Here is a 26,022-nt window from a genome sequence, read left to right as displayed (position 1 = left end):
CTCAAATGAGAACTGGAGATGATGTGGAAGGTGAAGGCAACAGTGATTCCAGTAGTGATAGGAGCACTTGGAGCAGTGACCCCTAAGTGGGAAGAATGGATACAACAGATTCCAGAAGCAACATCTGAGCTCTCTGTCCAGAAAAGTGCAATGCTGGGAACAACTAAGATTCTGTGCAGAACCCTCAAACTCCCAGGTCTCTGGTACAGGACCCTAGAATGAGAAAGGACAACAAAGTCAACTAAAGGCTAAGTATACAGTTGTGAGCTGATATTAATAGCCTGGGAAGCTTCATGGGTATTACCCCCTTCCCAGGCTATAAACATCAGCCCCCAGCCATCGGCTTCCCTCTTCTGGTTACAAAAATTACGAAAAAAAATTTTTTTCAGAAAAATAATCTTTTGTTAATTAAATACATGTGCAATAAGCTGCACACACACTGTACTAATTGTATATGTTACAGACATCTGTATATGTATATCTACCTATTCTATTTGTTTTTACTGCATGTAATCCATCTCTTCTATCCTGTTGGCTCCTGCGGTGATTTTACACTACCGCGGTTAGTGAATTACCGGCTTTTCTTCTATCTGTTTATCTATGTAATATACATACATACATACATACCGTATATATACAGTGCCTTGCAAAAGTATTCGGCCCGAATAATATTGCCCGCCCCACTTTTCAGTTTTTGAATTTCCACAAAAGTTTAAAATAACCAATAAATTTCGTTCAACTTCACAATTGTGTTCCACTTATTGATTCTTCACCAAAAATTTACATTTAGTATCTTTATGTTTGAAGCATGATATGTGGGAAAAGGTTGAAAAGTTCTTTCCCAAGGCACTGTACATATATATGTGTGTGTCACTGACATCTATATATCTATGTATTCATTGTATATATATATATATATATATAATCTGTATATCTGTTATATCTATTCTATTCAAACCTGACACGCTGTGATTTTACTGAGCGCAGCACATGAATTGTCGGCCTTTGGGGGACCCCTCTATTCTTGATAACCAACCTTGTTGCAGCCCCCAGCTGTGAGTTTTGTCTGGCTGGTTATCAAAAATACAGGGGACCCCACACAGTTTCTTTTTTTATTATTTATTTACAGCACAGTAGCGTATGATGAATACACCCATCAGCCGCTCCAGCTCTCACTGTTATTAGCGGCTGTAGGTGTCAGATGATGGGAGCTGTAGTCCCATCAGCTGACACCAGTGACCGGAGGTAAACTTTATACCTCCGATCACAGATGAACGGTCACGCTGTCTTCTGACAGGGTGGGAACCGCGGCTCTCTGACCGGCGGGGATGATTTTACCGCCGATCAGAAGCGCTATGCTGGTGATTACCACACTGTCACACAGCTTGGGAAACACCGGCTTTTGTGCTGTGCATGTTTGGATATATTTGATTATTTAATCAACGATTTAGTCAGCGAATATTGCAAATTCGGCGATGGTGAGCCGAACAGAAAAGTGAAATATTGGCTCATCTCTAGCCATAATACTGTGTGAGGTTCTGTGGGACCGTCATACTGTGTGGAGACCTCATACTGAGCTACATGGACACAAAGGAGAACCATTTCCTTGTGATGAGTCAGATAGAAAGTGAGGAGTACAGACCTTTGGTCTATATGATTGCAGTTCTCCTGAATTGATAGGGTGTTGTGTGCCAGGAGGGAGACATCAGATAGTACGTCCTGAAGGTAAGCAAAGATATAATGGCAGTGAGAATTTGGATTCCAGGCAGGGAGCATAGTGGAGACAACAAACAGGAAGAGGTCATTAGCTCAGGTTTGCTGCACTATTATGGCTTATAACAAAAGTTATATACTGCCACATGTAACCGGAAAGTTCCTGACTCTGCATAGTGCAGAAGAAGCATTCATAAAGTGTTGTGCCTGCTATCTGATGTATATACTTCTCACCAAGTTTTTGTTAAGTAAAGGAAAGTCTATTTTTGTACTTTGGTCTCCCTCATTCATATCCATACCATCTGGTCTGGGCCTACAACGACAGCATGCAATCTGCAGAGTCGGGAGATATGACTCTGCCAAATATATATATACACTAGCTGAAGAGCCCGCCATTGCCCGGGCATAGTAACTAACTGTGGTTAGTTATAACAAATTATAATGATTATCCTCCATCCCATAATCCAGTGCCCATATACTATTATTATTATTATTATTTATTTATATGGCACCATTGATTCCATGGTGCTGTACATGAGGAGGGGTTACATACAAATTACAGATATCACTTACAGTAAACAAACTAACAATGACAGACTGATACAGAGGGGAGAGGACCCTGCCCTTGCGGGCTTACATGCTACAGGATGGTGGGGAAGGAGACAGTAGGTTGAGGGTTGCAGCAGCTCCGGTGTTGGTGAGGCGGTATCTCCGGTAGTGGTGAGGTGGCAGCGGGGTCAGTGCAGGCTGTAAGCTTCACTGAAGTGGTGGGTTTTCAGGTTCCGTCTGAAGGATCCGAATATACTTGATAGACGTGATGGGGGATATTCGGGAGAAGTCTTGGAGGCATTTGAGTGAGCAGCAATAAGTGTAGAGGAGAGAAGGAGGTCTTGGGAGGACCAGAGATTATGTGAGGGAAGATATCGGGAAATTAGTTCAGAGATACTGTATATGGGGGAGACAAGTTTTAGATAGCATTGTAGGTTAGTATTAGTCATTTGAACTGGATACGCTGAGGGAATGGGAGCCAGTGAAGAGATTTGCAGACGGGAGAAGCAGAGGAGTAGCGAGGAGAGAGATGAATTATTCGGGCAGCAGAGTTAAGGATGCACTGGAAAGGAGCAAGGGTTTTAGCAGGGAGGCCACAGTAAAAGATGTTGCAGTAGTCGAAGACGGAGATCATCACACATCCTGCTTCCCATGGTCCCGTGCCCATATACCCATCACACATCCTCCATCCCATAGTCCCGTGCCCATATACCCATCACACATCCTCCATCCCATAGTCCAGTGCCCATATACCCATCACACATCCTCCATCCTATAGTCCAGTGCCCATATACCCATCACACATCCTCCATCCCATAGTCCCGTGCCCATATACCCATCACACATCCTTCATCCCATAGTCCCGTGCCCATATACCCATCACACATCCTCCATCCCATAGTCCCGTGCCCATATACCCATCACACATCCTCCATCCCATAGTCCCGAGCTGGGTGGCTCTGAGCAGGGAGTTCCTGGACATGTGCTGTTATGTAACCTGGCAGTGCGGCTCTGTGTGCAGCCGCTGATGATGTGATTTTCTACGCCAGTAACAATAGAGCGCGGCAGTAATAGAGGAGGGGGATTCATTTCTGTCATGTGCTCTCTGCTCCTTTCTTGGGGGGCAGACAATGGCTGGAGCTTATGTTCCCAGGGATGCGAGATTTCTCCCACCCGGTCAGTGTCTGCTGAGGTGTTGTGGAGCGGGAAAACTGTTGCTCATCGCAACTAATCACAGCTCAGCTTCTTTAAAATAGCTCTGGTGAAATGAAAGATGCTTAGTGATTGGTTGCTATGTGGAATGGGCGTGGCTTGACACACACACACATACATACATACACTCAGCTTTATATAGATAGATTTTTTTTCTTTACGTTGGAGGGCCCAATTCCAGCTGTTGCTGTCGGACCTGTGATTTCTATCTCCTCCACTGTGTACAGGATAATAGAGTATAATAAAGTAGTTATGGACGAGACTTAACTAACATTGTGCAGTGACTCTGCTTTCCATATAGTGATGGATATTTCTTGTTGCTGAAACTATGATGTTTTCACTTTAACCCTTTGTTAAACCCCTCTGATCAGTGCGATCATACAACATACAAGCCTCTGATGGCTCCGGTGATGCCCTGTACTACTGTAGTGCCGTGTATCATCACTGCGGTCAGTGTAATACTAACGGCCCCATACACATGAGATAAGAGTTGGCTGAACGGTCATTTGGCAGACGGCCATCTCTCCCGACTCCCCCATACACACAAATATTCCAGCTTTCCTGGGGTCTGTATGAGAGAGTCGCCTCCAGACTCCTCTAGCGGAGGATTATCTACAGGAAGAACAAACGGATTATCCTCTGAAATTCAGGATGTCAGATCCTTCTCTGCCCTGACATCATCTGTCGGGAGGCCCCCAAATACATTATATAGTCGCCCAAACCCCTGAAATCAGTGATTTCATGGATCTTTAGTCTAATGTGCATGGGGGCGGTAAAAGGTAACTTATTGGACGCTGCCTCTGGCCCGGCCTAATAGACCTTCATACATTGCAGCCCAGACCCCATTGTTAGGCATGTAAGTATCGTAATAACTAGGCCGCCCCATACTATCCAGTACTTGGAGGCGGGGGGCATTCAGCCAAACTCTGTCAGAGCTGAGATCTAACATGACAGAAGATTACAGTGCGGGGAAGACGGGAAACCTTCATATAGACGGCCGGTGGTGATGGAGTCAGTGACCGACTCTGGCCAAATATGTACTAGAGCCGTAGTAGAAGATGAAGATGTCGTCCTCATCATGAAGTAGTTATTTCTCATGTCGCGTGTAATGAATATCTCCTGCAGTATTGCTAATGCCGATTCCAGGGTCGGTAAATGAGACGAGAATTAGCGTTATGGAAGATGAGTCTATGAGAAACGTATTCAGCTGCCGACTCCGAGGAAGAAACTGCTTGTTGCCTGTGGCCTAAATATATAGGTTTTATTAGTAGATGTAAAGAAGGAAACTAAATACTGTAAAATAATAAATCTCCTCATATGTTTCCCTTATTATCTCCAGTAATTGTATTATTACACAGGATTCTTATGATGTTACATTGGCTCATCTTCTCATTCAGGTCTCTACAATATCGGATCCTCTCAGTGAAGATCTTCTACAAAAGAAAATTTTCCAGATTTACCCATCAAAGATGGATATGGACAGAGACAAGATGGCGGAGAGGATATTACACCTCACCCTAGAGATCCTCTTCCGGCTTACTGGAGAGGTGAGAGATTCTGATGACGTCACATTACATCATTATCTATGACAATAACAGATGGACAGAACTGGAGAGGTGAGGACTCTGGAAATGTCTGTAGTGAGATTTAGTAATGTCTCTCCATTACCAGGATTACACAGTGGTGAAGAAGACCTCTAGTGATCACTGTCAGGATCCTGTGTCGGAGGAATATGGAAGACCCTTGAGCCCAATCACAGGGCCTCCACCTCACCCCCTGATCCATGAGGACATCAATGACCAGAAGATCCTAGAACTGATTTACAAGATGATTGAGCTGCTGACTGGAGAGGTGACACTGCTGGGAATGCTGGGACATTATACAGTAACACTGTGAAGGGATCGGGGGATGACGGTATCATTGTATGTGTCAGGTTCCTATAAGGTGTCAGGATGTCGCTGTCTATTTCTCCATGGAGGAGTGGGAGTATTTAGAAGGACACAGAGATCTGTACAAGGACGTCATAATGGAGGTTCCCCAGCCCCTCACATCTCCAGGTAATAGACAGGACTAAATACATACGGCCTATAATTATCTGTATGTAAAGAATGAATTGACTCTTTATATGTGTTTCCTCCAGATCTATGCAGTAAGAGGACAACACCAGAGAGATGTCCCCGTCCTCTTCTCCAACAGGACTGTAAACAAGAAGATCCCAGTGCTCCTCAGGATCATCAGGTAGATGGAGAGAAGGTGTCAGGAGATCTCCCCTATGATGTGTAGACGCCGGTGAAGGTCTTGTGCTCAGTCTTGTTTTATCCCCCAGTATTATATGTTTTATACTTGTGTAATGAGAACGGTGGAGATGGCAGGATTAGAGCTGATCATAGATGGGACTTCTCCATCTGTCAGTGACTTTTACAATATTTGTTTCAGGGTGAAGATCTGACCCATATTAATACTACAGAGACATATGTGAGGGGTGATGAGTGGTGTGAAGAGGAGATTCCCACATATGGCTACCCAGGTGAGTAGTAACCACTAAATGAAGAGAAGTCACAGATTCTTCTCATCACCGGCTGTGGCTGCTTTATCGGTGGTGTAGTCCGGCCATATTACCATGATCACCATTTTGCCTCTAGACCACAACATTCTCCTCCACCCAAAACTGCTCTAATAACTTCGGTGATTGAAAGCCCTTTTTTATAGAACTTACAACCTGGAGGATCCACCTACCCCCTGTGTTTAGGAGACCCTGTTACCTGCCCAGATCTGTGAACCATAAAACCAAATGACAGCATACGTAGAATGTGCTGACAAGATAGAAAATCACATGAAGAAAAATATTATGATGGGCCTGTAAGAGAAAGCGGAGGGTAATGATGCTGTTGGCTTCCTAGAACCCTGAGATCTTATCGGATGAATCTCCCTTCTCTCCCTTCTGTGCTGCTGAATGTGATCATATGGTCCCTACAAGACCAGGTCCAGTCTTTCTGGCCAAACTTCACTTTTATGATCGACAACATTAAATGTGCAGTGAGGCCAAGTGTGAATTTCTGGACAATAACAGAGTTTCCCTTTATCCCGACTTTTCAATTTGTATTAAAACCGACTAACTTCCAGGAGGATTGTGATAATCTACATAAACCCATCACACCGGTGCCATGATATATCTCTGAGCTGTGCGTGGCTGATGGCTGGAATATACATTTATTCCCGCCTGCAGGAGATGTGTTGGCTCCAGCCCTGGTTTCATGGATTCACTCCACCTCATAAATTACATTGTTTTTGATCCTAAGAAATTCAGATTACTGCACAATCTCTCCTGAAATGGGGAGCGATATTATTTTCTCTAATCTTCTGGTCAGGATTCATAGTAGCTCCAATGGTCCACCATAAATGAATGCAACTCTGGTTTACTGTTGTTTAATCTGTATTTGTAGTTTTCAGTTAGAGATACTCATGCTCTGAGGTGGGGCTGTGGGCGGGGCTTTATGTGGTGCTCTGGGGTGGGGCTGTGGGAGGGGCTTTATGTGGTGCTCTGGGGCGGGGCTTTATGTGGTGCTCTGATTACATATTTATCTGTATTGGCTTAAGACAGGTTGCTGATCCCTCACTGACCTCCCCCCCATTTTTACATAATGCATATTATAGCATTGATAATTATTGTTGACTAGACTGTGGCCCGATTCTAACGCATCGGGTATTCTAGAATATGCATGCCCCCGTAGTATATGGACAATGATGATTCCAGAATTCGCGGCAGACTGTGCCCGTTGCTGATTGGTCGAGGCAACCTTTATGACATCATCGTCGCCATGGCAACCATTATGACATCTATGTCGATACTATGCCCGTCGCTGATTGGTCGAGGCGAATTCGTGGCAGACTGTGCCCGTCGCTGATTGGTCGAGGCAACCTTTATGACATCATCGTCGCCATGCTGTGCCCGTCGCTGATTGGTCGAGGCCTGGCGGCCTCGACCAATCAGAGACGCGGGATTTCCAGGACAGACAGACAGACACACCCTTAGACAATTATATATATAGATAATGCCTATAATATTAAGGCTATTATGAGGCTTAGAAAGAAAAATTTCATCCATCAAAATTACACCAGAGGCGCCTGTCCAGTAGCATCTATCTCTTACTTTTACATGCTATTGCGCAGGCACCATCATCGACCTTATGACCTGTTATAAGCCAATACAGATGCATATGTAATCAGAGCTCCACATAAAGCCCCGCCCACAGCCCCATCCACAAGCACAAGAATCACATTAAATGAAATCTACAAATACAAATAAAACAAAAACCACAAGATGGATTTCATCACCAGGTATCGGTGTAATCAGTATAACGGCACCGACCTGACAGTGTCTGTAGTCACTGAGCACAATCCTGCTGACAGGTTCCCTGTAAGACATCTCCGCTCTGCACTATTATACACAGTTCTCTATAAATGTGTAATATTTCTTCTTGAAACTCATCTGACAGAAAATCTTGGAGCTTACGATAGTTTAGATTGTGAAGTCACCGAGCCCCGTGCTCTAATTACCCCAGAGAGGTTTCACCACTAGCTCCTCATTTATTACTGATGGAGACTGTTCAGTTTGAGCATTTCAGTAGATGTTATTGTCTATAGTCAGTTTTTGATTACAGTAGTGTCCAAAATCCTCTGATTTAACCTCTTCCCGCAGCCAGTTTTGTGTTCTTAATCAGGCCCCATTTTTACAATCTGACGTGTGTCACTTTATGTGGTGATAACTTTGGAATTATTCACAAAGGATAATATAAAATAAATGGATCTCTCAAATTATTTTCCAGCTTCTCACAATACCCTACATACGATTGTACCCTACTCTCTGGGCACACGGCAGTGTTCAGGAGGGAAGGAGCGCCATTTAGCTGTTTGAATGTAGATCTAGCTGGAATAGTTTGCAGACACAATGTATTGGGAGCACTGTTCGTGGTCAACTGGCAACTCAAAAGATCTCCACCATGAACATGCTTGGCACTATCTTCTCTGCTTTCCATATCCCAAGGATTGCTTTGCTCATCGCCCTTTAACACCATTAGGCCAGTCTCACATGTCCAGATAATTCCGGTACCGGAAAAATGGGTACCGGAGTTATCCGTGTGTCCGTGAGCTCACGTGGCACATCAGTGTGGCACACGTGCGGCAGCCGTGTGCTGCCCGTGTGCCGACTGGGTACCACACAGACCGTGCAGGAGACAGCGCTAGAGATAAGCGCTGTCCCCTGCATCTGGTGCTGAAGCCGGAATTCATTCCTTCTTCCCAGCAGCGTTCGCTGGAGAGAATGAATGAAAAATCATTGTTTTTTTTGTTTTTTTTTCTGGTTAAAATCAAGTTCCCGGCAACCCCCTATGGGAGGTGGAGCCGCATATTCATCACTGTAATGAGCGGCACCACGTGACCGCTCATACAGGTCTAGCTGCGGTGCTGAGAGGAAGCATCGAGGGAGCTGGGTGAGTATTTTATTTCCAGCGGGTGGGCACACAGGGGGTGGGAGGGGGGAGGTTGCCGGGAACTTGATTTTAACCAGAAAAAAATAAAAAAACAATGATTTTTCGTTCCTCTCCAGCGAACGCTGCTGGAGAGAAGAAATGAATGGCGGCTTCAGCACCACAAGCTGGGAGGACAGCGCTTACTGTAGCGCTGTCTCCTGCATGGCACACGGACTGCACACGGACAGCATCCATGTGCGGTACGTGTTTTACATGGACCCATTGACTTTAATGGGTCCGTGTGATCCGTGCGCTCCAACGAACACTGACATGTCTCCGTGTTTTTCAAACGGACACACGGTCCGTGAAAACACGCTGACGTGCAGAGATACATTGATTTTAATGTGTCTACGTGAGTCAGTGTCTCCGGTACATGAGAAAACTGTCACCACACGTACCGGAGCCACTGCCGTGTGAAACAGGCCTTATATGGATCTGGACTTACACTGGGACCCCTAGGCTTGGACCATGTTGTTACCTACTATTCTGTCGTATTAGATGGCAAGAAGAATAGTCAAGTAGCTGGGTCAGAACCAGAGGACAGTATACAGAATCAGAAGACACAAAAGTAGTCCGTAAATGGGCCACGGTCACAACAGGAAACAAATGCACAAGCCGCAAGCTGAGCACAGAGGACTGAACCAGAGGAGAACAACGCTGTTTCTGGCAGATTCCGGCCATGTGCTTTGAGCTTTAGTAGGGTGTGGTACTTTCCAATTGGCTGAAGTAGGGAGCAGATTACTCCAGCTGGACAGCAGGAACAGATCCCAGATGAGATTGGAAACACAATGTGCAGAAGCTCTGATATGACTAAATGACAAAAATCCAGAATAGTCGAAATCCCCATGAAGTGATTCCATTTTATAAATTAATTCACTGAGGGTTTTAATCGATACATGTGTGGTCAAAATTGTTGGTACCCCTCGTTTAATGACAGAAAAAACCCCAATGATGACAGAAATAACTTGAATCTGACAAAAGTAATAAGAAATAAAAGATCCATGAAAATAAGCAAATGAAAGTCAGACATTGCTTTTCAACCATGCTTCCACAGAATTTAGAAAAAAAAAATGAAACTCATGAAATAGACCTGAACAGAAATTATGGTACCCCTGAAAATAATGTGACAAAAGGGACATGTTAAATCACGGTGTATCCACTAATTAGAATAACAGGTGTCTACAATCTTGGTTTCAGTGAGTGGCCTGTATGTAGGGCTACAGATACTCACTGTAGACAAAGATGTTAAAGGTAAAAGTTATAAGACCATCTCCAAGCAGCTTGATGTTCCTGTGACTACAGTTGCACATATTATTCAGAAATGTAAGATCCATGGAACTGTAGCCAACCTCCCTGGATGTGGCTGCAAGAGGAAAATTGATGACAAATCAAAGAGACGGATAATACGAATAGTAACAAAAGAGCCCAGAAATACTTCTAAACAGATTAAAGGTGAACTTCAAGCTCAAGGAACATCATTGTCAGATCGCACCATCCGTCGTTGTATGAGCCAAAGTGGACTTCATGGGAGACGACCAAAGAGGACAACATTGTTGAAAAAAAAAATCATAAAGAAGCCAGACTGGAATTTGCCAAACTACATGTTGACAAGCCACAAAGCTTCTGGGAGAATGTCCTATAGACAGATGAGACGAAAATTGAGCTTTTTCCTATCTCCACGACAGCTCACAATGAGACCATCAGGACAGGGAGGCTCTGTTATGTTCTGTGGCTGCTTTGCTGCATCTGGCACAGGTAGTCTAGAATCCGTGCAGGGTACAATGAAATTTCAAGAATATCAAGGGTAGTCCAGAAGCCGAATGCAGTTCAGTAACCGGATAAATTTACAAGGAGATGAGAGTCCAATAATCCAGCAGACAGAGGATAAAAAATGGTCCATATGCTTCCCCTTCTCTCTGACGTGCTGTGTTCACATCATAATTCCACACAAGACTGATCCGTGTCTCACCTCCCTGATTTTTACAAGTCTCCCTCATTCACAGGTTAGGGGGGTGGGTCGCAGGGGCTCATTGTTTCAGCAAGCTAGTTCTATATTTCATTAGCATATTAGTAAACAACATTATTCACTGACCCTGTGGAGAGATAATAGTACAGGACTGTGGGGGCTGATATCAGATGGCAAATAACAACTCATCCTACAAGAGAACACCATGATAATCAGTAACATATAAATATACACAAAATGATACCCACATAACATATCACACCATCACAACCTCTCCCCCTCATAATAAGTGAGCACACCATGAGGCCTACCCAGACCTCTGGCCTGCTCACTTTAGTCCACATTGTTCAATTGTTTATAGTTCCTTGTACAGTGGCAGGGGTTGCAATAATAATGAGCACTTGTCCATAAATTCCCGGATCCTGGCTTTATGGTCATACCAGGCTTTTTGACTGGACTGGGCCGTTCGCTGATGTTCATTAGCCAAGGTAGCTAGCTGGGCGAGACAGTCTCTGAACTCTGGAATGTAGGCAATGATGGGCGTTCCGGTGTCAGTGATATCTCCCTCCAATTGTTCTTTCAGAAGAGTGAGAGGCCCACGGACCTTCTGCTCCCACAAAATTACTTTGTAACTCTCCAATGTCATTTCCAAGGAGGATATCTGCAGGAAGTCCTCCCATAACTCCAATCCAACACAGTTTTTCTCCAAAACCATAATCCAAATGTACCAAAGCTCGCTGTATATATTTGCGGACACCCTCCACCAGGACAATGGGAATTCCCGGGCCCTGGTGAATTGCCTCGGGTAGAACCACACGGGGGTCAGCAATAGTCAGTAATGCCCTCGTGTTTCTAATTTCCGACACTTTGTATCCATCAATTAAGACATCCTGCAGGTGGCAATGCCATTGCTCTGTATTTCTGATGGACAAAGGCTGGAGTCCATACACTCCAGGAGGGGTATCTATGGTGCCGTGGTCGGTGGTCCACTCTGGTGGGGGTGGTGGTAGCTCTTCCTCAGGCGTGATGGAGTGCACAAGATATCCTGGACGAGGTGTGGATGCATGGGGCTCCCTCCGAATCCTTGAGGGACAGCCAGACTGCAAATGTCCAGGTTGCCCACACCCATAACATCTCTTCTCTGTGATACCCCCAGGTCGTGGTCGGAACTGTTGGGGCCCAGGATTGTGAGGCGTGATTATCATCGGCTTGCGACTAGGTGGAAGGGCAGATATAATCGCATGGGGACGGGGTGCGGGAGAAGGCTGTGGTTCATTGTCCAGAAGCCTCCTCCATTGCAGTCGGATAGTAAGGGCTTCATCGGCCTGGGCTGCAGCTCTATCCACGGTGCACGGCGTGTGCTCCCCGACCCATTCCCGTACCTCTGTGGGGCACTTGGCAAGAAATTGTTCTATAAGGAACGCCTGTATAACATCTTCCACAGTAAAGGCGTTTTCTGCTTCCAGCCATCTCCGACATGCCTGGGACATCTTATGTGCATACATCCTAAACGATCCCCCCCGTAGTGCATGGGAGGTCTCGGAACTTGGCCCTATATGAGTCTGGGGTGATAGCATGGTAATCCAGGCTCCCGTTCAGGAGTCCCAATAACAAACGCATCCAGCCAGAGTGGGGCACCTCCATCACAGCACACTGCTGCTCAAAGTCCTTGAAAAACCCCTCATCTCCAGATGCCTCATCAAATGGCTTATACTCTGTCCGGGTGATCCGTACAGGTTCCCGGATTGTTGAGTTTACATTCCACATTGCATTACTCCCTCTTTCAAGCTCCATTGCTTCTTCTCTCCGCTGTGCCCGGCGGGCAGCCTCCTCCTTGTACTCCTGAGAGACACCTGGGCCCAGAACCGCCATCTCTTCTTCGTACCACACCACCCACTGGCTTTTTGGGGTGGGGGTCATCGTCTCCAGTGCTCGTCATTCAGACATATTGTAGCAGGTGGCTGGACTGGCACCCACCAGTAGGTCAATTAAGGCCTCTTTAGTCAGTCCCTGGTAGTTCAGGCCCAGGTCACTTGCTCTCTCCTGTAAACTGGGTACAGTCCAATTTCTGTACTCACTCTGTGGGTGGTTCTCCATTAGGTTACGCTCTGTTGATCCCACTGCTTGCCACCAGTTGTCACAGAGTCCTTCTCCGATACCACACAATCGACAGAGCAAGAGAATAGTGAACAATTCCAAAAGCTTTATTTAGGCAAAAACACGAAAGGTCCATATACGATCCACCACACAAAGGATAAGATAGTCCAGAAGCCGAATGCAGTTCCGTAACCGGATAAAGGTCCAAGGAGATGAGAGTCCAATAATCCAGCAGACATACTATAAAAAATGGTCCATATGCTTCCCCTTCTCTCTCACGTGCTGTGTTCACATCATTCCACACAGGACTGATCTGTGTCTCACCTCCCTGATTTTTACAAGTCATCCTCATTCACAGGTTAGGGGGGTGGGTCGCAGGGGATCGTTGTTTCAACAAGCTAGTTCATTATGTCATTAGCATATTAGCAAACAACATTTTTCACTGAATCTGTGGAGAGCTAACAGTACAGGACTGTCGGGGCTGATATCAGATGGCAAATAACAACTTATCCTACAAGAGAACACCATGATAATCAGTAAAATATAAATATACACAAAATGATACCCACATAACATATCACACCTGACCTAAATCCTATTCAGCATCTTTGGAAAGAGCTGGAACATGCCGTCTGGAAAAGGCAACCTTCAAACACGAGACAACTGGAGCAGTTTGCTCTTGAGGAGCGGCCAAAATACCTGTTAAGAGGTGCAGAAGTCTCATTGACAGTTACAAGAATCGTTTGATTGCAGTGATTACCTCAAAAGGTTGTGCAGCAAAATATTAACCCCTTCGCACCGGAGCCTGTTTTTGCCTTCGCGACTGGGCCAATGTTTTCATTTCTGATCAGTGTCACGTTAAGAGGTCATAATTCTAATGCTTCAACGAATAGTGGTGATTCTGAGAAAGTTTTCTTGTGACATTTTGTACTTTTTGATAGCGGGAAAATTTCCTTGATATGACTTGCGTTTAATTGTTAAAAAAATTGAAATTTGGCTAAAATTTTGAAAATTTAGCAATTTTCCAAATTTTCTTTTTAATGCCCTTAAATCAGAAACCGCACCAAAAAGACTACCTTTACACAAGGCCAGTAAAAATTAAAGTAATTTTTATTATCCAACGGAAAAAATATAATACGTACAAATGGGTATACACCTAAAGCACAGGAAATGTATTTATAATTTTGCTGAAATACCTCTCTTTGTACCTGGAGGCGGGTCTGAAGCCTCCTCTTAGAAGCGCCCAACTGCCGTCAGTCATCTCTTGTGTTGATTTTCACCGCCCCCTCAGCGCTGTTATTGTGTGAAATCCGGCGCCTGCTCTCTGCTCTTCTGCCTTGCGCAAGCGCATAGAGCATTTGCCGTCCTAGTGCTGGTGCCGGGTTCCATTCTGCGCCTGTGCGGGCAGTGCGGCCACCCTGTTACTGAATCCCCGCACTGTGTTATGCATTATGCACAGTGCGGGGCTGGGATTCCTGTGCATGCGCAGTGTGCTTTTCAGACGCTCCCCAGGTCCCCCGCCTTTCAGCGTTGCCGGAATATACAGGTATCCTTGCCGGCGTTTGGAACAGCCACACAGAACAACGCTGGAAGGCGGGGGACCTGGGGAGCGTCTGACAATAACAGAAACAAAAACTAAAAGAGCCACCTTGTTAGACTGCAGCATTACTGATGCACAAGGTGGCTCTTTTAGTTTATAACGCCTGGAGGGGGTGACAGTGGCCCTTTAATAAATAACATTTCCCACATGTCTACTTTACATCAGCATAATTTTGGAAACAAATTTTTTTTGTTAGGACGTTATAAGGGTTAAAAGTTGACCAGCGATTTCTCATTTTTACAAGAAAATTTACAAAACCATTTTTTTAGGGACCACATCAAATTTGAAGTGAGTTTGGAGGGTCAATATGACAGAAAATATCCAAAAGTGACACCATTCTAAAAACTGCACCCCTCAAGGTGCTCAAAACCACATTCAAGACGTTTATTAACCAGTCAGGTGCTTCACAGCAATAAATGGAATGTGAAAGGAAAAAATAAACATTTACTTTTCTTTCACAAAAATTTCCCTTTAGAACTATTTTTTTTTACTTTCGCAAGGGTAACAGGAGAAAATGGACTATACATTTCGTTTTGCAATTTCTCCTGAGCATATCACTTCCATATATGTGGGGGAAATCTACTGTCTGGGTGCACGCCAGGGCTCGGAATAGAAGGCACGCAATTTGACTTTTTGAATGTAAGATATGTTGGAATAATTAGTGGTTGCCATGTCGCATTTGGAGAGCCCCTGATGTGCCTAAACAGTGGCACCTTTATGAAAACTAGACCCCTTAAGGAACGTATCTGGATGTGTATTGAGCACCATTAATCTAGAGGTGCTTCACAGAAGTTTATAACGGAAAGCCATGAAAATAAAAAATCATTTTTTCCCGCAACAAATTAACTTTTAGCTCTCAATTTTTTTTAAAAAGGGTAACAGGAGAAATTTGACCCTAAAAGTTGTTGTGCAATTTGTTCTGAGTATGCTGACACCCCATATGTGGGGGTAAATAACTGTTTTGGCTCATGGCAGCGCTCGGAAGGGAAGGGGCGGCCATATTGGTGAGCAGATTTTGCTGGAATTGTTTGTGAGTGACATGTCACATTGTCAGAGCCCCTGAGGTGCCAGAACAGCATAAGCCCCCAAAAGTGACTGCATTTTACAAAATACTTCCCTGAATGAATTCTTCTAGTAGTGCAGTGTGCATACTGACACCACAGCTGTTCCATAGAAAATTACACTAGTGGGCAGTGAAGAAAAATTAATAACATTTTAACCATTAAAATTATGTTTTAACCCCAAATTTTACACTGGAAAATAGGTCGATAGGTAAATGGTCACTACACCCATAGATGAATTCGCAGAGGGGTGTCATTTCCAATTCCCAGAGGGGTGTCATTTCCAAAATGGGGTCACTTCAGGGGGGATTCTACTGTTATGGCACTTTGGAGAGCCGATAAGTGCCAGAACAACAGAATCCCCCTGAAGTGACCACATTTTGGAAATGACACCCCTCTGGTTATTCATCTATGGATATAGTGACCATTTTCACTACACAGATGACTTCCAGGAACATGTAGTGGAAGTTTTAGAGCAAAAATTGCAAAAATGTCATTGTAGTGCCCAATATATTGTGCCCAGCTTGTGTCTCTGGAGACATCCCCCCACCTACACCAGGAAATTAAGTCCGCTCTACTCAAATGTGTCTGTCACTAAATAAACCAAATGCTTGAATGTCAAAACAGTTTAAAAACGTGGTTCTGTGTGGAAGATTATAAATCAGTCATGGAGGCATAAGGCTGGAAATGATGGGCATTGTGGGCAATAATAGCGGGTATCATGCCTCATTCCGCTCTTGGAACATACACGACATCTTCTCTGGAGGTTCTTTCTTGTTTCAGTTGCTGGAATAAGTGCAATAAAATGTCCCTCAGTGAGTCTTCTGACATCTTCAGATTCTAAAGGATTGGTGGGGACAAAATTTTCAAAAACAAGATTTTCAATGACCTTTTCCTGATAATCATGGAAAGTATCTGCATTTCTGGCTTTTTTGTATGACACAGAAGAATTATATGTGACCACCTGAAAGAAATAAATGACTAACTTCTTATACTAGATATATGATTTTCTTGATACCTGGTATGGCTGTAGAACCTGATCTGCAAGGTCCACACCCCCCATATATTTGTTGTAGTCAATGACAGACACAGGTTTTGGAGTAGTAGATCCCTATTGGTCTGCAGTGGTCCTTGTGGCATCTGTGTGGATCGAGTTCAGGATAAAGATATCTTTGTTATACTTAAGGGCAAGCATCTCTCCATTGTGTAAATCCCGACTGCCCTTTCGGAACTTTTCATTGACCAATAATTGTGGAAACCCCTGACGTTTTTTGCGAATGGTCCCACAAGCCCCCATGTTATGTTCAACCAGACTTTTAAATAGGGGTATGCTGGTGTAGTACTTGTCAACATACAGATTGTAGTCTTTATGTAATAATGGAGTTATCAGCTACCCAACAATTTTTCCAGATGTCCCCAGATAAGTAGGGCATCCTGGTGGGTTTAGTTAGCTATCTTCCTCTCATAAATTCGAAAAGCTGATGTGTATCCAGTTGAACTTTTGCACATTTTATAGAGATTTATTCCGAACCTTGCCCTCTTAGAAGGAATAAATAGCTTGAGGTGCAGTCTTCCTTTGAATTTTACAAGGGACTCCTCAATGGAAATGTTTAATGTTGGGGTGTAAAGATTTAAAGGTACCTTCACACTAAACGATATCGCTAGCGATCCGTGACGTTGCAGCGTCCTGGCTAGCGATATCGTTGAGTTTGACAGGCAGCAGCGATCAGGATCCTGCTGTGATATCGCTGGTCGTTGGTTAAAGTTCAGGACTTTATTTGGTCGTCAGATCGCCGTGTATCGTTGTGTTTGACAGCAAAAGCAACAATGCCAGCGATGTTTTACAATGGTAACCAGGGTAAATATCGGGTTACTAAGCGCAGGGCCGCGCTTAGTAACCCGATGTTTACCCTGGTTACCATCGTAAAAGTAAAAAAAACAAACACTACATACTCACCTTCTGATGTCCGTCACACGTCCCTCGCTGTCCGCTTCCTGCACTGACTGAGCGCCGGCCGTAAAGTAAAAGTACAGCACAGCGGTGACGTCACCGCTCTGCTGTTAGGGCCGGCACTCAGTCAGTGCAGGGAAGCGGATGCCGGGGGACGCGAAGGTGAGTATGTACTGTTTGTTTTTTTTAACATTGTACACTGGTAACCAGGGTAAACATCGGGTTACTAAGCGTGGCCCTGCGCTTAGCAACCCGATGTTTACCCTGGTTACCCGGGGACCTCGACATCGTTGGTCGCTGGAGAGCGGTCTGTGTGACAGCTCTCCAGCGACCAAACAGCGACGCTGCAGCAATCGGCATCGTTGTCTGTATCGCTGCAGCGTCGCTTAGTGTGAAGGTACCTTAAGAACTTTTCTGTCAAGTCTTCAATGATGGGTCTGATTTTGAATAGTCTGTCATGTTCTGGGGCATTTCTGGGCAGGCATCGACTGTTGTCGTTAAAACACTAAAATCTCATGAGCAATTCATAACGGGTCGTAGGAAGAATAGCAGAAAACGTAGGGGTGGCTTGAACAGGGCGGTTGGACCAGTAGGACCGAATTTTTTTTAACAAGCCCCATAGTGAATGTACAGTAAGTCTTAACATTTTTTTCATTTCTAGGACATTTGTTGGTGTTGTAAGATTGCTCTTACTGAGTGTATTGGGGGACATTTGCTTAGCACGGGATTCAAGCACACGGGCATGTTTTTTTCAAACAAAACCGTCTATATGGTTTATTATGGCACCATAAACCACAGAAATATGAACAATGAGCAAACAGTCTTTGCATCAATCTTCACATAACAGTATACGGCTTTGAAATGCAGTCACTAAACACACTGAACCTCTGTGTCCAGTTATCGTGGGTGACCACGCGCCATACAGTTGATTAATGTCCATGGAGCACAACAGGCACCAAACATATGACATTACGGTTGCAGCAACTAAACACACTGGTCCTCCCTTGATTAGTTGCCGTGGGTTGCCACACAGTTCATATCACAAGCACCAACAGTCTGTGGATGTACCTTACGAGAGCTCCTGCTACATCTGCTGACTCCTTGTCAGTCCTCTTCTGGGAAAGCTGCCTCACGGGAATCACCAACTTGCCTTTGCGGCATATCTTAGTCAGTCCAGACCCACCGAAGGACGGTAGCTTCCCCAAGTTTCACTGTGCGCTGCTCGGGGATCCGGTCCTACTCCCAGGACCTCCCACGCTGCTCAGATATCCGATCTTACTCCCAGGACCTCCCAACACCAGCATGTGCTTTTCAGGAAGCCTACTCCCAGGTCTTCCAACACAGGAACCACACAGGAACATGTGACCCACACCCTGGTCACATTATATATCCTTCACCACTCCCCTGGGTGGGAGAATGGGTGTGTGTGGCTAGTTTGTCCCGCCCATCTCACATTACTAGCCCTGCCAATCTCCCATGACTATTAGGGTATGTGTTCAGGATTGCATCAGGATTTGGTCAGGATTTTTCATCAGTATTTGTAAGCCAAAACCAGGAGTGGAACGATTAGAGGAAAAGTATAATAGAAACATATGCTCTACTTTTGCATTTATCACCCACTCCTGGTTTTGGCTTACAAATACTGATGAAAAATCCTGACCAAATACTGATGCAATCCTGAACGTGGACACATACCCTAACACAACATGCAACATACTTGTGGGACTATAGGTCCCAGAACACCACATCACTTCAGGCTGGCAGCGCAGTCTTCTCCTCTGCGACACACATATCGTCCATTCATCACCATGCATGACTTTGTCTTATTACCACAGCCATGCATGCAACTGCCATGCACTCTCATGGCCTCAATACACCTCTGTGTGCATACTGGGGACACCATGCAGCGCCCCCTACCTGTTACAGGGGTCACTGCATCACAGTGTCCATAAATTTCACCTAGCATAATAGGATCATTGATTCTGGCTGATGACTTGGGACACCTATAAATTTGTTTGTAGGATAATATGCTCTAGCAAGCTATCTGTCAGAAACAAAATAAAAAAATTAACCGGTCCAAAATTTTCCACCTCCACATTTATATCAGGAATGGCATTAAAATTAGGGATGAATGAAGTAGCCGAATCCGAAGCATCCAATCTGGGAAATGCTACACCAAGAGGCAAAGCCCCTTTGATATTGGTGTGCACCAAATCATGAGCACTAGGTACAGCGCTAGTACTGGGCACTGAGTTGGAGACATATATCCAGAAGCGCTATTTGTCCTTCTTGTTGTACTGGTCCTTGTGTGTGAGGATGGATCAGATTCACTGCTCATTTTTGAGCTATCACTGTCGCTGCTACTAAAGCCCGCAAAATCCACATCGCCATCTGGCACTGCACTTTCTTCGCTGTCAGAATATAAAAGTGCATAAGCCTCCTCTGCACTATAACACTGATGGGCCATTTAATTAGTTTTTATTTATTTTTTACAGAAATAGAAAACTCTGATGTGACTGACGTGACCAAATTTTTTGGGGAGACAATCGAGAAAAGCCTAATTCTTTAGCTTAACCCTAACTTTAGAATAAATCCTAACCCTAACTTTAGCCTGAGTAACCCTAACAGTAACCATAACTTTAGCCTAACAGTAACCCAACTTTAGCCCCAACACTAACTCTAACTATAACACTAAACCTAACCTGCCTTATCTGTTTTTTTTTCTTACTTTATAGCAAAATCGCTGACTGACACAGCTGTTGCCAGCAGCACTTGTAACACTCTTTCTCCTCTAATCTCTCACTGACAGGAGATCTGAGGAGAAACAGCGTTTTTATGAGGCAGATCGCCTGGGAAAGTTCGTTGCTACAACCAACTGTCCAAGTGATTTGTCCGGTGTGATGCTGACGTCATCGGGACCTGAACCAATCAGGTCTCAATGAGGTTGGGGGTCACAGTAAGCATTGTGCACCAGAATCCCCTCGTTATAAGATACGTGGGGGTCCCGATAAGCACAAAACCGCTGTGTCACGCTGTGACTGTCCTGGTGTGACACGACCTGTCGGGACGGTCACAAAGCGGCGAAACACACAAGGGTACACTGGGGAAACTTTAACAATGGTGGGCCCTGTCGGTAGGGAACGGGGTATGGGCACCTCCTGCACTCACCTGAGGCTGTGCCCTGATCTTGCTACCATCCCTATATGGGTTCTTTCAACCCATCGCCGACCAGGATACTTTGTCCCTCACTTGCCCTGCTCTAATCCCTATGTAGGGAACTGGCAGGTGAGAGCACTGGTCCCACCGCTGCACTAACACAACACCGGAAAAGTTACAAAACAAAGAGACAAAGAAACTAGAACAGCAAACTTAGCTTTCTCTGCTGCAATGCACCGCACAGCAGAGTAAGGCACCTGGAATGAGTATTCAGCTGTAGAACCTCAGCACTCAGCAAGCTCCTATTCCAGCAAGGTTGGTATCCAAAGGACCTGTATAACCAACAGTCAGCTGATGCACCAGGTTACCTTTTAAAGGAAGGTGGGAGTGGTCACCACCCACATCAGTAGAACAAGCAGCAATGCAATTACACCAGCGGCCACCGGGGGAAAAACTGCATTAACCCCCTATGACCTGAAAGGAAAAAAAGTTTTAATCTGAGGGAAACCAAATCTGCCACAGATCCAAACATGGATCGTGACACGCTGACCATAGACAAACTTTGGCGCTGCACAAAGCCCTGCTAGCGCCAATGTTTATCTACCATTGGCAGTCACGAAGCGCTTGAGTTAAGGGTCCCATCATTTCTGTCCAGGCCTATTTCATGAGTTGTACTTTTTTTTTAATTCTGTGGAAGCGTGGTTGAAAAGCAATGTCTTCATTTCTGATTTTCATAGATTTTTGATTTATTACTTTTGTCAGATTCAAGTTATTTCTGTGACCATTGTGGGTTTTTCTGTAATTAAACGAGGGGTACCAACAATTTAGACCACGTGTGTAGGAGGAATGAATATTTTGACTCCACAGCCACTTTCTGGAAATTAGCATGAAGTGGATATTGGAGAGTGAAAATTACAATTTGCCATTTTATTACCCAGCACATAATGCCTAGATTGTGCTCCAGGAGACACACACTGTAAATTTAGTGGATTCTTCTCACTATAATATTGCTAAATACAGGGATCCTAAATGTTGTTTGGGCACACTGCAAGACTCAGAAGTGAGAGCGGATTTTTCTCGATTGGTTTATAGAAACGCTGTTACTTTTCAACAGCCTTTGAGCCACTAATAGTGTGGGAACCTCTGTTTTTCCATTGACAGATGATGGACCTGAGTGGGGAACATGTTTTTGTGAGACAATTTGTATTATTTTTGCCTACGTAACATTGATTGGTTTCTTTTTATTCGATATTTGGGAGGCAGAATGAACAAACAGTTGAACACCACACACTACTTGTTAATCCAACAAGGTTTTCTATTGTGAACTGTCATTGTCTTGGTAAATAATTAAAGTTTTTTACATAGCGAGCCATTTTTATGGATAGTTTAAGTAGAAATGTTCAAAAATGTAAAAAGATATTTTATTAAAAAAATTGTTTTTTATCTTAGCAGATGACTGTACCAGGAGATCAGAGGGACAGTTGACCTCTTCAATTTTTAAATCCGATGATCTTGACATCCTACAAGATACAACTGAAGTGATTGCTGTTACTCCAGATATATCATCATCCATTCACAGCAAAGATCTGTCATCTGATCCTATGAAACAGGTCCCATCTTCTGATTCATTACTGACTACTAAGGAAAATCAAAGTCACAAAAGAGGCATTAAAAAACAAACTGCTCCTAAAGCAAAGAAGTCATTTTCATGTTCACAATGTGGGAAATGTTTTAACAAGAAATCATATTTTGTTAGACACCAAAGAATCCACACAGGGGAGAAGCCTTTTTCCTGTGCAGAATGTGGGAAATGTTTTGCACGTAAATCACCGCTTGTTACTCACCATAGAACTCACACAGGGGAGCAGCCTTTTTCCTGTTCAGAATGTGGGAAATGTTTCACCCTCAAAGAGAATCTTGTTAGACATCATAGAACTCACACAGGTGAGAAGCCTTTTTCATGTTCAGAATGTGGGAAATTTTTTACCTGCAAAGGGAATCTTGATGAACACCAAAGAACCCACACAGGAGAGAAGCCTTTTTCATGTTCAGAATGTGGGAAATGTTTTACCCACAAACGAAATCTTGTTAGTCACCAGAGAACTCACACAGGGGAAAAGCCTTTTTCATGTTCAGAATGTGGGAAATGTTTTAAATGGAAAATAGATCTTGATAGCCATCAAAGAACTCACACAGGGGAGAATCCATTTTCCTGTTCAGAATGTGGGAAATGTTTTAACCACAAAAGGAATCTTGTTAGTCACCAGAGAACTCACACAGGGGAGAAGCCTTTTTCCTGTTCAGAATGTGGGAAATGTTTTAACCAGAAATGGCATCTTGTTAGTCACCAGAGAGCTCACACAGGGGAGAAGCCTTTTTCCTGCTCAGAATGTGGGAAATGTTTTAAATGGAAATCAACTGTTAATAAACATCAGAGATGTCACATAGGGGAGAAGCCTTTTTTATGTTCATAATGTTGGAATAGTTTTAACCAAAATTGAATCTTCTGAAATGGGTTGTCTATTGTCATTCCTTATGTTCCTGACAAAAGGATAAAACTAAACTTTATTAATTCCAAATGTAAAGCTATACCCATAATTCACCCCCTGAAGGTTAGTCAGTAGGTGACTAATAGAAAAAACATGTACCCCACAGTTCAGTATATAGGGTGAGGTGACGTATACATACACTCTCCAAGCCTCTCATTTCTTTGGGTTTCATCGTCCTCACCAAAGGTAACTCATCAGGAGACTATTTAATATTGACCTATATTCAAGCGAGACTAGACAAAAAAAAAACTAAAGTCATGTATCATGTTATCCGAAACAGTCAGAAAATCAGCCACATATTGGCAGACCCCAGACCTCAAACTATATACTTCGTAAGTTTATAAGCCACTCCAGTGTCAGGAACAGATAGTATGTGAAAATACAGTATAATTCTTGTGTTTTTTCTCCTATAGGGACTGCCCTAGTTTGGTATTGTAACAGCTGTTAATTAGTAGTGCAGACAAATTGTCCTAGACTAAACCCAGTTTTCAGACGGCCCAATATGTACCACTCAGGGAAAACTTACCTGCTCCAAAGATCAATAGCAGCTTCTAACTAATGGCCATGCTGCGGTCTGTCAAGGAATGAGTGCAATATCGTTATAAAGGCTAGGGATGTCTGCAATCATAATGTCTGGAATATCTGTGCCATTATTTAGTATGAATATGGAGATTATCTCTGAAAGGTAAGTGTTCCCTGAGCGGTATGTACTGCATTTTTTTTATATTTAATGCTTGTTCAGCTCTTATGGTAGACATAACACATAATTATTTTTATTATTATTCATTACTTTTGTTTTGATCGCTGCTCTTCCTGATAATCTTTCTAAAAAAATGTTATATTTTTCTATTACTTCAATGGTGGTATCTCCAGTTCAGGATTCTATCATAGTTCTTAATATCATCATAAACTATATAAATTGACTTGATTTGCTGAAATTGCGGTGCACTCAGTCTATTGCTCTCGCCTGTGCGCGTGCGCGCCTCTCGCTGGGTTGCTAGGCATCGCTGTTGGCGTCATCCTCGGACAGCACGAATATGGATTCATTCACGTGTGTGGGTGGTCCAATCACGGCAGTGCCCTCAAATGACGCCGATGGTGATGTGGGCGCCCTGGCGATGAGCGACGCATGCGACATACAAAGCGGCGGCACTATGACACAGCGATTGTATTGTATTCTCATTGGTCAACTCCAGTAATTAACACGTACCTGGACCTGATGTTGCCTCTCCCCCCGGAAGAAGGCACACGCAGCCGAAACGCGCGTACGGGCCGTGGCACCATCAGACCAAAAGGTAACTATTACCAATTCATATGCACCATTACTATGCCATCCTCTTATTAACCCATGTGTGACTTTCATATAGTTTCTCTGTCCTTTATGGCATTGCGTATTAATTGTTCACACGGTGTATCTATTTGGTGGTACGGATCACATTTTTTGGATATAACCTTCCTCTGGTCTGTGGTGCCTTTCTCATTTGGTACTGCTCACCATCTGTTGATACGGTTTATGATTTTAATTGTTATTATTAAATAAAATTACTTCTTAATACTCTAGTACTGTTGTGCAAAAGTTTCTTTTATAGGGTAATATATACAGGAGGAGATGACATACAGGTATATACAGGAGAGATGACACACAGGTATAAACTATATACAGGGGAGATGACACAGGTATCTATATATATATAATTGTTTAAGAGTTTTTCTGTCTGTCTGTCTGTCCTGGAAATCCCGCGTCTCTGATTGGTCGAGGCCGCCTGGGCCTCGACCAATCAGTGACGGGCACAGCATGGCGACGATGATGTCACAAAGGTTGCCTCGACCAATCAGCGACGGGCACAGTATCGACGTAGATGTCATAATGGTTGCCATGGCGACGCTGATGTCATAAAGGTTGCCTTGACCAATCAGCGACGGGCACAGTCTGCCGCGAATTCTGGAATCATCATTGTCCATATACTACGGGGACATGCATATTCTAGAATATGGCCTGGGCCTCGACCAATCAGCGACTGGCACAGCATGGTGACGATGATGTCATAAAGGTTGCCTCGACCAATCAGCGACGGGCACAGTCTGCCGCGAATTCGCCTCGACCAATCAGCGACGGGCACAGTATCGACGTAGATGTCATAATGGTTGCCATGGCGACGATGATGTCATAAAGGTTGCCTCGACCAATCAGCGACGGGCACAGTCTGCCGCGAATTCTGGAATCATCATTGTCCATATACTACGGGGACATGCATATTCTAGAATACCCGATGCGTTAGAATCGGGCCACAATCTAGTATACTATATGCAGGGGAGAAGACACAGGTATATACTATATACAGGAAGAGATGATATACAGGTATACACTATATACAGGAGGAGATGACACAGGTATATACTATATACAGGGGAGATGACATACAGGTATATACTATACACAGGTGAGATGACATACAGGTATATACTATATACAGGGGAGATGACATACAGGTATATACTATACACAGGGGAGATGACACACAGGTATATACTATATACAGGGGAGATGACATACAGGTATATACTATACACGGGAGATGACACAGGTATATACTATATACAGGAGGAGATGACACACAGGTATATACTATATACAGGAGG

The 26,022-nt window shown here is 44.0% G+C and overlaps 1 protein-coding gene across 1 annotated transcript in view; it reads left to right on the top strand.

Moving 5' to 3' along the window:
- Positions 1 to 24,998, top strand: part of LOC143766820 (uncharacterized) — an 86,332-nt gene extending 61,334 nt beyond the window's left edge. The window contains exons 8-13 of the mRNA XM_077254792.1: positions 4,872 to 5,021; positions 5,146 to 5,325; positions 5,408 to 5,531; positions 5,615 to 5,712; positions 5,911 to 6,001; positions 22,283 to 24,998. Of these exons, the coding sequence (XP_077110907.1) occupies positions 4,872 to 5,021; positions 5,146 to 5,325; positions 5,408 to 5,531; positions 5,615 to 5,712; positions 5,911 to 6,001; positions 22,283 to 23,307 (1,668 nt within the window). The 3' untranslated portion in view covers positions 23,308 to 24,998. The remainder of the gene's footprint in view (positions 1 to 4,871; positions 5,022 to 5,145; positions 5,326 to 5,407; positions 5,532 to 5,614; positions 5,713 to 5,910; positions 6,002 to 22,282) is intronic.
- The last annotated feature ends 1,024 nt before the right edge of the window (positions 24,999 to 26,022 follow it).

Source organism: Ranitomeya variabilis, chromosome 4, assembly GCF_051348905.1.
Source record: "Ranitomeya variabilis isolate aRanVar5 chromosome 4, aRanVar5.hap1, whole genome shotgun sequence".
Classification (NCBI taxonomy): domain Eukaryota; kingdom Metazoa; phylum Chordata; class Amphibia; order Anura; family Dendrobatidae; genus Ranitomeya; species Ranitomeya variabilis.
The sequence above is the reverse complement of the archived record's forward strand: the minus strand, read 5'-3'. Positions and strand labels throughout refer to the sequence as shown.